Below are 12,951 nucleotides of genomic sequence, written 5' to 3' on the forward strand. Positions count from 1 at the left end.
ACCAGGCGCACAACAATCCCACTTGCAGAGCGAGGAATCGCAGTAACGCGAAGACAGCCAGCAGAGGGTACGAGAGGTGCCGCAGGCCACGCTTGTGCAGCGGTGCTTCCCGGGGCACTGGTGACGACAACTGTTTAGGGGTGGCAGTACGGGCCGCAACACCGCCGGGGCTGCCGCCAGGCACCGTGCCGCGCTCCTGCTTGCCTCTCGAGCCCGGGGAATGCATTCACAGGGTAGTGCGGCCAGGGTGCCCGGCACGCACACAACTTACAGCCTTCCCTGGCCCCACCCCTGCCCTCCCCCCCCCAGCGCAGCTCTCCGCCACGAGCCACGCCTCTCCACGCTCTTCTCGAGGAGCGCCACCGCTGCTGTCTGTCGCACGCAGCCCCGCCCACTTGAGTGTCTGTCGTCTGTGCGATAACGGGGAGTTGTGTGAACAAAACTAAAGGGGGGAACTTGATTGTTTAACTAGTTACGTGTACAATGACAAAAAGCGATTGCGTGAGTGACGTTATTGGCCAGGTGGACGAGCAGTGTGATATGATGGTCTATTTGGGGAGAATAAATAGCTTATACTTTACAATCATAGCATCGTAAGATGATGTATCGTTAAAGTCAGAGTTGTGTAGTTGGGGAAGCAGGTCCGAGTCTCGACTTCATATTCTGATTCTGAACTACTTCCTTAATCTTTGCCTCAAAAAAATAAATAAACAAGCCGAGGGCACCGGAATACACCACCGCCTTTCTCCGAGGTCAGCCAGAAATGCCTCGGAGAAAGGCAGCGGCGATTTCGGATTCGGGGGCGTGTTTTTCTTTTCTCTCCTCCAGCCATTGGCTGGAGGAGATAATTTGACTTCTTGGAAAAAACACGCCCCCGAATCCGAAAAGGACGGGGCCTGTTTGGAGTGACGGACCTCTTCTCCAATGGCTGGCCAGCATTGAAGAGGCCAGCCAATGGAGAACAGGAGAGAAGAGGGGCGGGTTCAAGCCCCTCTTCTCCAAGTCATTAAATCTCGGATCGAGACTGCGCAAGCGCAGCCTTCGAGCCGAGACCTAATAAAGGGATATCTTACCCATTAAGAACAGGTACAAGGAAATGACACATCATGTGTCACAATAATAACCTACATTGTTATTGGTCAATGTTTGTCACTTCTAAAAATGTTGTATGATGGCTGCAATTGTTAAAATGCGAATAGAAACATTGTTTTTTTTAAATCCTGTTAAGGGAGTTTTTCAATCACTTCTTCTTGCATCAGGACAAATGTCCCTTGATCGATAGGACAGGCCCCCTTGAAGAACAACATCCTTTTCGCCTCGGCAGCAGGCATGGATTCCATGCCACATTTACTGCTGCTCCCATTGATTCTCAGTAACTGGTTACTTAGTGGGAGAAGTTACACCACAATTAACTCTGCAACAGTTCATGTTACGAAGGAACTATCCCCTATTGACTTTACAAATCAATAAAATAAAAACACTCAATTTGTTTTTTTTTGCATTTTGAAAAACTATTTAGACAAACAGATTAGTTATCATAGTGCATTCTTTGTGTTTGTATAATCTTTATTCAACAAAAATGTCATAAAAGCTACAATTTAAAAAACAAAAGTTTTCCTTTAAACCGGGAATACATATATAAAACATTTCCATTATGCGTAAACAGTTAATACAATGAAATAAACACTTGAGCCCTTAATCCGATGAACGATGTTTCATTTTCAGAGTATTAAAAGGATGAGATAACTTTGTAAATCAATTTATCAAATTTGTTTCTACAATTAAAAAGTATAAAAAACAGTGAATTCATCATCAGAAATGGTGAGGACCACTTTCCATAAAGGGTATTAAAATATTAAAATATTAAGCTATACCTTTCCTAGCAGCGAAGATTTAACATTCTTTGTGTTATATTCAAACTATTCTAACCCATTACTGGAGCAACAAACCGTGACGCTTTAAAATAAACAATTGTCTTTCTTTATGCATAGGTGCACTGGTGAAGAATCACGGCACATACCTTGTCAAATCTTGCCGGCTGGAGCGGGCCTATCTGTCTTCCATCTAGTTGCGTGGTTGTCACGGAGTCCATCACATGCGGTGGTATGAACGATTCCAGTGTTTGCTTCAACCATCGATACCTCAGAGGATCATACTCATTGCAGTGAAGGTGAGCTAAACACGCACAGCCAAAAGAAAATGCATAATCAACACAAAACGAAAAAGGCAGTTGGCTAGTCAGTCAGTCAGTCAAAAACACTTTATTCGATTAGTTAAAATCATAAAAGTACAGAAATTCATAAAAGCATAGGCCATGACATAATCAATAAAAAATATGGTTACAATAAAACCATATAATAAAACAACATGCAACATATTTAAAAATCATTAGAAAATTACTCATATGACGCCCAAGCTAGAAGATTGTTTCGCCTTACAGCGCATAGCAGCCACCAAAAAATTTGCCACACTAAAGATAATGCGAGTACTACTCAGCTGTTGAAGAAACAGCAGGGCAGGTCTAACTTGTGAGAAGCCAGCTTCCTTTAGAATTGGAAGTAAGTATTTTTTACGGCTAGCAGAATAAAACTCGCAAAACATAATAAAATGCAACGTATCCTGACATGAAAAGTCATCACAGTGGCATGGTATGCTGCATTCGGGCTTGCCCCACAGAGGATAAGAGCCAAGTGAGTAGTGAATCAGATTGAATCTAAAACGCAGTAATAAAAATCTATGGAAAGGATTTGAAACAATGCTTAGATAGGGTTCCAGCGAAGGAGACGAGAGAAGCAAAAAATGTGCTCTCACATTTGGTTTTCGAAGTTCCGTCTCCTCGCGGTCCATAGTAAGTCTATCTAAAAAAGACTGCCTGGTCCATGCAATATCTGCTTTAACTATGAGAGATGGAGACGAAAAAAGCTCAGGGCGCCCCATGCTAGAGAACGCCACTCTAATGTACTCTAGCCAGGGGATTCTATTAGCATGATCTAAGGCTAAAACATCACTCAGGATCTGATGATTAAGGGAGATTTCCTGGTTTAACCAGGTTTTCACCCAAAATAACAATGGAGCCAACTTCAATTTATCAGAAACATAACCCAAACCAACCTCCGCATGAATAGAAAAAACAGGTGTTGATTGGGGAACTGATAGCAAAGAACGCAGGAATCTATTTTCTGCAACTTGAATCAAGTCCTGTGTAACATAGCCCCACAGAGCCGCGCCATAAGTGGCGATAGCCAGGCTTTTTGCAGTATAGACCTTCAACAAGGCCTCCATTGGCCTTGCCCCCAGCTTCTTAGCAAAGCTGATCACAGCTGAGGAGGACCTGGCTACAGAGTTGCGTTTAAGTTTAATTTGTGGGCCCCAGGAGCCATTCTCATCAAAGAGAACTCCCAGATAGCAGAGGACCTTAACCCTGGAAATCTCTTCCCCGTTGCAAAATAGGGATCTAGACTTTGGCTTTTTACGTTGTTTCCCCACAACCATAAAGTGAGATTTTTTAATATTCACTCTAAGATCCAGGGCAGCCATGAATGTACCAAAGGCATCCAACAATCTCTGAAGCCCCACCGTGCGGGCCAACAAAACAGCGTCATCCGCGTATAGAAGAACTGGTACAACCAGTTCCCCCACGCGCGGCACATCAGCTCTCGGGACCCCCAGAGACCCTTCCAGGCCGTTAATATAAATTGTAAAGAGGAGTGGGGCAAGGATACACCCCTGCCTCACCCCTCTCTCCGCCCTAAAGTGCTTCGTGCATTTCCCATCCTGTGTGACCCTCACAGATGCGGATAGATCTTGATGCAAGGTTGCAAGAAAACTTACTAAGGGCGGGTCAATACCCAGATCCAGCATGATTTGCCAGAGCTTGGACCGGTTGACCAAATCAAAGGCGGAGAACAGGTCCATGAAAGCCATGAAAAGGGACCCGTCCTTCGCCACCGTATATTTGCTGATTAAAAGCTGAAGATTTAGACACTGGTCCAAAGTCCCCCTTTTTGGTCTAAAACCGTATTGCAGATTAGATAAAATACCTCGGCTATCTAAGGCATCCCTGAGTTTACCAAGTAAGACCCTGCCCAAGATCTTAACTGCAGAGTCTAGCAGGGAAATAGGTCTGTAGCACGAGGGGTCATCACGTTGGCCCTTTTTAAAAATGGGTATAATAAGAGCAGTTGCCCATGAGGCTGGAAACCTATAGCTTGAGACGGCGTTAAAAACATTAACTAGGATCCTTGCCCAAACATTAGGAGAAGAGGCGAAAAGGTCGGCTGGTACACCATCAGGGCCAGGTGCCTTATTACTAGCTGACTCCTTAATTGCCATTTCCACATCCCCCTGCTCAAAGACTAGGGAAGACAAGGAGCAGGCTACAGAGGGAAGAAGACCACTATTAGCGCTAGCGCCACAGGTCCCATAGATTTTACTAAAATGGTCATACCAAAGCTCGTCCTGGATGACACAGTCCTGGGTGGTACCCTCAACATCTGAGAAGAATGGGTTATTTATTGTGGCCCAGAACTTACCGCTGTCCCGAAGGACATCAATAGATAGAAGATTATTCCAGGCTTCTGATTTTATTGTCTTTTTCCTATTAGCAATGGCCGCTTTATAGGCCCTTCTCGCGTGTGAGATTTCTCCCCGATCCCTAGGGCTCTTTTTTAGTGCATCATACAAAATCCTATGCGCCCTAGAGCAACTCCCATCAAACCATCTAGGGGGATTACTGTTGTTTCGACGGGAATTAGTGGAAGTCAGATCCCTAGAAATCTGTGCGCAGATGGCCCCGACCACCTCCTCTGCTGTCGAATGTTGGTTCAAACAGGTGGTCCATGGCCCATCCATCTTAGCACACAACTCCTGTAAAAAGGAGGCAGGGGCCACCTTAGCCCATTTAACCCTGCGACCCTGATCTTTCACAATCAGGGAAAGGTCTCTTGGACAGGGAAGGTGCATTACGCCCAAGCTCTTCGGCAGGGCCACCTCTAAAAATACCGGATTGTGGTCACTATGTACAGATGGAATAACTGAATGAGCTAGAACCCTAGCTAAGACGCCAGAGGATAAAAAGAAGTAGTCGATTACTGAGCCCAGGATCGAGCCTTTAAAAGTAGAGGCCCTACCTCCAGCCTCTATGAGATTAGATTCAAAGATGTTAGTTGTGGCTAGTCAAGAAGCATGGGTTTGGGATTTAAGATAACGTGAAGAATGTTATTACAAAATAAGCAGTAACATTTCGGCAGTTTGCAACTATGTGGCACAACACTAAGGGCCAGATGTACTATTGTTGAGGTCGCAAAAAGCAGTCGCAATTTCTTCCCATAAACTTTTTTTTGCGAACCGAACTAAGTACTGATAGGTTGGATTGGAAAATAAGGTGAGTCATAATCCGACCTACCTAATTAATATTCATTGGGCCAAATGTACGACCCTTTTTTTTATGCACAAACGGGTTTGCGACCCGTTTGCGCATGCAAAATACACTAGGGCCATGTACAACCCCTATTTAGCGAGTCGCAATTTTTTTGTGACTTGCTACCCTATGTAAGAATGTTTTGCGACTGCAATTGCGGCCGCGAAACCCTCACAATTTACCACCCTCTTCAAGAGGGTGGTAACCCATTCGCAAATGGGAAGGGGTCCCCAGGGAACCATTTCCCCTTTGTGAATACAGAGGAAAATGTTTTTAGGGGCAGGCAGTGGTCTCAGGGACAACTACCTGCCCTTAAAAAATGAAACGAAAACGTTTAATTTTTCTTCTTTTAAATAAATCACGTTTTCCTTTAAGGAAAACGAGCTGCATTTAAAAAACAAACTGCTTTATTTAAAAGCAGCCCCAGACATTGGAGGACTGCTGAGCCCAGCAGGCCACCATACCTGGGAGGGCCAGCCATTCCCAATGGGGTCGCAAATTGCGAGAGCCTCATGAATATTGATGAGGCATGCAATTTGCGACCCCATCGGGAATCGCAAACAGTGTCTCTGACACTGTTGTACATAGCATAGCATTTTGCGACTCGCAATTGAGCGCAATTTGCAAGTTGCAAAATGCTATGGCCGTACATCTGGCCTATTATGTAGTTTGAAAATTGCGACTCACTGTGATTGGTCAAAGTCACAGGTGTGGTGGCCTGCAAGAGTAAGTAGACCACCATGTCTGTGACTGATTTCAAATAAGGTAAACTCTTATTTTTCAAAGCAGCCTGGTTTCACTGCCACAAAAGTTGGCCGAGGTCTCCTAAACTTTTACCCCATTTACCTTTGGGCACTTTCCATTCTGCGAATAGTTATTTCCCCAACTTAAGAGTCATTAACTTTTCAATGGTTTGCGACTGAAATTCCAGTCTCAAATCATTGATGCATATGGTAGTGATTTACAATTTGGATGGGGTGACCGAAACACGCCCCTTCTAAATTGCGAAATGGTAACTACTAGAAACCCATTTTTGAAGTTGGTAAAAGTTCACCCTTGCTATTTCTGAAACAGAAGCAGCTTAGATGCCATAAACAAATCCGCATTCATGGACTGGATAGAGCAAAACAAGAGAAAGTAGCGAGATGTTTTTAAGCAGCAGCAAATAAGGCCTGTCCCTGTCTGTATGTGCAGTGTCAAGCTTAAAAAAACATGTAATGGGATGCTGCCCTCTATAAATAGCTGTGGTTAAGAATGATTAATGCATTGCCATCTATCACACTTTGCTGTCTTCGTGAGTCACCCAATGTGGGACTGCTGCGAACAGGCATTGGTAGTGTAGCTGTGGCTTAAGTGCTCAAGCAGCACTGCTCTGCCCTGTTTGGCCCAAAAAGGGTACAACAACGTAAAAGGGATTATTATTATGCTTCCATGCAGACAGCATGCAGCCTAGCAATCCAGACTGATCTGTGGCTTTTGGTGTGAGGCAAAGTCTAATTTATATATAGTTGGCCTCTATTTGTAATGTTAATGTTAACTGGGACATCTAGAGTGCATAATCAGCGACAGGTCTCTTAGCGCTATGAGAGAGAGCCTAACCTCGCCACATCAGCATGTACATGCACCGAACTTGGCCTAGGTTGTGCCCCAGGCTTCAGTAAAAAGAAGGGTTTTGAGTTTTGCACTAAATGGAAGATGGGTGGGTTCCCTGCGAAGGCTTTCCGGCAGCCTGTTCCAGAGTTGAGGGATCATTGTGGAAAAGGCTCTGCCCCCTTTGGAGGATGTATTGAAGCAGGGGCAGACCAAAAGGCCAGCTTCAGACGATTGAAGGGTGCACCCTGGCACACAGTTTATGAGGCGGTCCTTAATGTAGGCTGGGGCCCGGCTGTGGATGGCTTTATGGGCTATGCAGAGACCTTTGAACCTGGCTCTCTGTTTGATAGGGAGCCAGTGTAGCTGCTGCAGTAGGGAGGCGGCATGGGCCTGCCTTGGGAGCCTGAAAATCAGTCTAGCAGCGTCGTTCATGGCCACTTGGAGTTTTGTTAGCAGCTTCTCAGGAAGACCAATATACAGAGAGTTGTCTTAATCCAACCTGGACATAATCATTGCCAACACCGCCATCCATAGTGCCGTGAATGAGAGAAGAGGGGCAAGTCTCCGCAGTTGTCTCAGTAGGCCCACACATGTCTCTGCCATGGTAGATACCTGGTTTGAAATGGAGAGCTTGGCATCTATTTTTATGCCAAGACTTTTTACGACCAGGGCTGGCATGGGAGTGGGGCTTAGCTCTCGTGGCCAAAAAAGGTCGTTCCATGGGTTGTTCCCAGTGGTGATGGCCAGTACCTCGGTTTTGTCGTGGTTAATTTTTAATGAGTTGGCTGTCATCCAATTGACCGAGTACCTCAGTATGTTTGGCATCCGTGTGTGGGCGAGTTGTCAATCCGGATGATAATTTGCGTGTCATCAGCGAAAATGAAAACTTGGCACTCCATGCGGGCCATACAGCCACCAGGGGCTGTAGATAGATATTGTTGAAAAGGAGGGGGGGGGGGACACCGCAGATCCCAGAGGGACACTGCACATTAGTACGCCAATGTTGGACACCCGATCAGCCAACTGGATTCTTTGGGATCGACCTGACAGGAAGGACGAAAGCCACTGATGTGCCAAACCCCTGGATGCCCAACTCTAAAACCCGCGACAGTAGTTGGTCATACTTGACCGTGTCGAATGCCGCGGATAGGTCTAGCAGGACCAGGGCACATGGCTTCCTGCTGTCAGTCATGAGTCTGAGTTCGTCCATCACTGCCAGCATTACCAGCTCTGTGCTGTGGTGAGCCCTGAAACATGCCTGTTTCATCTGGAGCAGCTGTGGTTCCTCTATGAAGTTTGATAGGGTTTTCAACACATGTTGTTCCAACACTTTTGCCAGAAAAGGGAGCTGGGAGATCGGCCTATAATTCTTAAGATTGGCTGCATCCGCCCCTGGTTTTTTGAGCAAGGGGGTAACTCTAGCTTCCTTAAAGTTGGTCGGGACGTAACCCATATCTAGTGACTGGTTGAGCAGGTTGAGGACCTCGCTCTCTACACCTGGAAGGGCCATTCAAAACACCATTACAGGACAGGGGTCTACATTTAATATAAACTCATTTTATGGTAAAACACCAAATAATGTTTCTTGACATGGGCAAGGCCCAAGGGTCAAATGTGACTTGTTCAGCTTGAATTTGGTTAAATATGTTTGTGCATCTATTTTTGCTGAATATGTGCCTCCCGGATACAGTTGTGATGCTCAAAATGCTTTCTATGGCACTGTGGGAGAAGCAGGAATACAATGTACAGGGCATCGTGTCTTCTACATTTTAATCTGTTATTAACACAGGTATGAAATGAGACATTTAACAGTGGTATACTGAGGGCAGCTGAAATGGAGTTCATCTTCATTGGAATATAATGCACATTACTGACCACCTATCTTTGATTACTATGAAATTAATGTCTCAACAGAAGATACATGCCATAGACTCTTTGATCAGTACAGTGACACTACACAGACTATCCTTTGCTTAGATCTAATTTTATTGTTTTACACTAATTTCCTCTGTGTAGAACTACAGAGGATCCCTTGGCAAACCCACAGCCAGACACTGAGATATTAGTGGCTTCTTGCATAACATTGAATTAAAAGTGTGTTTAGGAAATGGAATTGAGTCACAATTGACTTACTATTTCTGTCGTTATCTCAAACAGATTTTATTTACTTAGGATGACCAACTCAGGAAACTAGGAAAAAATAGTCTTTCATAATGAATTGCAAAGAATCTGGACAGGACTACTCCACTGAAATTAGTCCAGGACCTCTAATGTTGCCCATATTTTAAACAGCAACAACGAAGTCAGAGAACCTCACAAAACTAATGGCCAGATTTAGAGTATGACGATTGCGACACCCAAAACTGTCCACTGCCTTTGAATCCATCCTATCTAGATTATGGCGGTTTGACAGATGAAAGTCCGTCATCTTTTCACTACATTTTCCTTAATCTGTCAATGGCATAACACCTAAACACAGCAGAGGGAACAACTGAAGGTCAATAACCCGTCCATCATATTTAGTGTATAATTTCTGTCGAAAGAAACACGGCAGTTCATCCTCCACACATAAATGGAAAATGTTGACAAATGTCAGAAAACTTAACGTTACCTACAACAAAGCACATCTAACAACATTTGACCATGTTGTCTACCTTTCAACATGCCTCACACTACCTAACCAAGTAAAATACTTACCTAACACAAGTTTATACCACCCCGTAGCTCAAATCAGCAAGATGGTAGACATTTTTTTACAAAATGTCCAGTCATACAAACATATCATGCTAACTCACTATAACTTAACCTATTTATATCTTTACCATAGTTTATGTATACTATTATTAACATCAAACAGTAGTGGTTTGATTTAATACCACAAGTATTACTAGGCTACCCTTGATCCTCGTTTACCCACTTCAAGGAGATATTACCAAACTCACTCACTTATATATAACATTTTAAAATATTGCACTTAATGTCAAGGGCAAGACATATCCACATGCCAGAAATTCTGCTCATACAGGCAACCTAGATGTAGGCACACTTAATGTATGCATTTGCTTTATGTGATCCACAAAACTAGATGGTATACCTACAATTTGTCATCCAAATAATAATGTTAAATGTAATCACACACATTGCCACTCAGCATGTCACACATACTACCAGCTCACAACACCACTCCATTTTCCTTTAACCGAAATGGGAAAGGGATTGAACTATGTCTCACACATGCAACAACACAAAGGAACAAACCTGGAAATGTAAGCAAGTGGTTAACATAAGCAACATCTTGAAATATGCGGTCATATATGGCAAGCTTTATAACATTTTCAACAACAACCAATATCTACAAGTAAAACACAGGCACAAAAGGTTTAACTTCAACATATTATAAATTCAATCCAAGAAAGGGACAATAAAAAATGCTCTATCTATAGGTACTTCAAATAATCTCCAAACAAATAAACACAAATAAAAGTGAGGAGGAATGGGGGATAATAGTGTACTATTACAGTTTTTTTGTAACGCCTACAGGTGTGGTGCTTACATCCCAACATTTCCTGTAATTACCTCCTGAGGGGACTCTCAATCCTCCTGGAGAGGATAGTAGTTCGGACACCTACATTTTGGGCCTTGGTGGGGATTTAAGATTTTTTCAATTTTTTTATTGGAGTTTATGGGGGGGGGAACAGGGCCTTTGTCTTCCGGGGTAGAACGTTTAGGGAAAGGGTGAGGTTTATGTTATGGAACTGTTTAGAGCTATGGGGTGATTTAGGCACAGGTGGAATAGAGGAGGAATTTGGTCAGCAGGGGAAATTGGGTCAGGTTTAGGAATGGTGTCTGGTGGTGGAATGGGGTCAGAAGGAGGAAAAGTGCAGGTGTGTTGGGAGCACTGGTGTCAGAGGAGGCACTAAGAGAGAAAGGATCTCGCAGTGGCAGACATGGCAGACGCATGCCACCCAGGACGCCAATCACTTGAACTAGTTGCTGACTGACACCAAGGATAGCATGCAGTAAGACTGTATGCCCCACAGAGAGGTTCTTATGAACCTTCAGTTCCTCCTCTCACACCAGAGCTGGCCAGATGGGACCAGGGGGAGAAGTGCCTGTGGCGAAAGTAACTTGCTTTGTAACCAATCTACACATGACTGAAGAGGCCCAATCAAGCTGAAACCGGTCTTTGGATTGCTTGTGTTCCGGTTCATAAAGAACCTGGCCTGGCAGAATGGACTGTTCATAATGGAGGAGGATGAAGACTAATCTGCATTTCATTGGTCTAATCTGGGGTGGCATGGTGGGCAAACGCACAATGGGTTGGAGTGCTACCTTGAGTGATTTGCGGAGGTCAGACTTATTGCAAGCATACCTTTCATCACCTTTTGTGAACAAAATGTATTGGCACTTATCCATCCTGCACTGTCCAGATGTTGTGGTATGTTAAAGAGAAATACACAATTCCAGGCACAGGCATCTCAGACATTTGGGACTAACCCACCGTAATCCACCCACCACGCGTCAGACCCAGCACTCGGCAAGAAGGGTAGTATGCTCACGCACCAGCACCCCCATAGATGGCCTAGCCCCACCTAAACCTGAGTCCATAAACTGTCTAACCATGCCAGCGCAAGGATATCAAAAGGTTGCATGGCGGGAAGCAGGCAAACCTGCAGCATTTCACAACTAGTATAGGACAGGAAAGTGAAACCCACCACTCCACATCTACTTACGAGAACCAGTAACCCTGGAACCAAAGCCCAAACGAGGAAAGGAACAAGCCTCTGTAGTCAGAGCACCAAACACCCTAAGAGGGTGAGCCAGCCTCCGACTCATAGTCCCCCCTCCGAACCTCATCCAATAACCCCTCTTAAGTTCTCACCACTTCTATAGAGCCACTCTCACTCTGGACTTCACTAAACAAGACGCTGCTTTCATAACCAGCCCACTTAATGAGATTATGCTTCCAGTGATCAATCCGTGGCCCTACGGAAGCCTTCCACTGAAGGGTAATAAAGCGTTTCGCTAATATCAAAACCAGATCTAAGATGGGGTTAAGATGTTTATGTATAAATGTGACCGTTACGTTTTCAATAATAAAAACAGAAATAAAATCTAAGATCTAAGAATCTAGAGGTGAGTTTATTCTTCGCCAGACAGGGGAATTACCCCAATAAGCATGTCACTGATGAAAGCTGGATATTGCGACCAGTGACAGTATTGAGAAAATCAATAATCTCCACCCAGTAATCAGACAGCTGCACACAATCCCACATCATATGCATCAATTTCGCCCCCAATGTGCCACATCTAGGGCAGGCCTCGGAGGCCCCAGGGTAGATTTTATTACTCTTACCTGGTGTAAGATATGCCTGGTGAACCGGGTAAAAATTAATCAGCTTGAATCGGGCATTCCATGACACCCTGGGGGCCTGCTCCAGTATTCTCACCCAATCTGCATTGTTGATCGGCTGCCCAATATCTGCCACCCAACGATCCTGTTGCATCGCCAACGGAGCAATCATATCCATGCGGAGAGCCCCATACAAGCTCGGAACAGCCCTATGTGTACCAGAGGTGTAGCAAAGAACCCAGCAACCCATATGGAAAGAGGGCCCAGACTGAACCCCCACCCCCAACTGCTCCTTAATGGCAGCCACCAGCGCCCCGTGGAAGAGAAAATGGCTCGCAGGTTTTTACATTTTTTTTTTATTTGCAGAGTTTTTTTATAGCGCGAGCTTGACCCGAATCGGGTATCAGAGCGCTTTACATAGCACCAGTTACATTACATGAGAACACACATTAATTTTTTTGGATAGGCACAGGGAACTTAAGTGATTTGCCCAGGATCACAAGATGTTCAGCGTCATTGCCGAGACTAGAACCCAGTTACCCAGATTTGAGGTCGACCGTCCTAGCCGTTAGGCCAACTCCTCTCT

The 12,951-nt window shown here is 44.7% G+C and overlaps 1 protein-coding gene across 1 annotated transcript in view; it reads right to left on the reverse strand.

Annotated features, from left to right (window-relative positions):
* NSUN3 (NOP2/Sun RNA methyltransferase 3) overlaps positions 1-12,951 on the reverse strand; it is a 133,533-nt gene that overhangs the window by 36,577 nt on the left and 84,005 nt on the right. The window contains exon 4 of the mRNA XM_085622334.1: positions 2,021-2,175. Within this exon, the coding sequence (XP_085478460.1) occupies positions 2,021-2,175 (155 nt within the window). The remainder of the gene's footprint in view (positions 1-2,020; positions 2,176-12,951) is intronic.

This window comes from Triturus cristatus, chromosome 8 (genome assembly GCF_964204655.1).
Source record: "Triturus cristatus chromosome 8, aTriCri1.1, whole genome shotgun sequence".
NCBI lineage: Eukaryota > Metazoa > Chordata > Amphibia > Caudata > Salamandridae > Triturus > Triturus cristatus.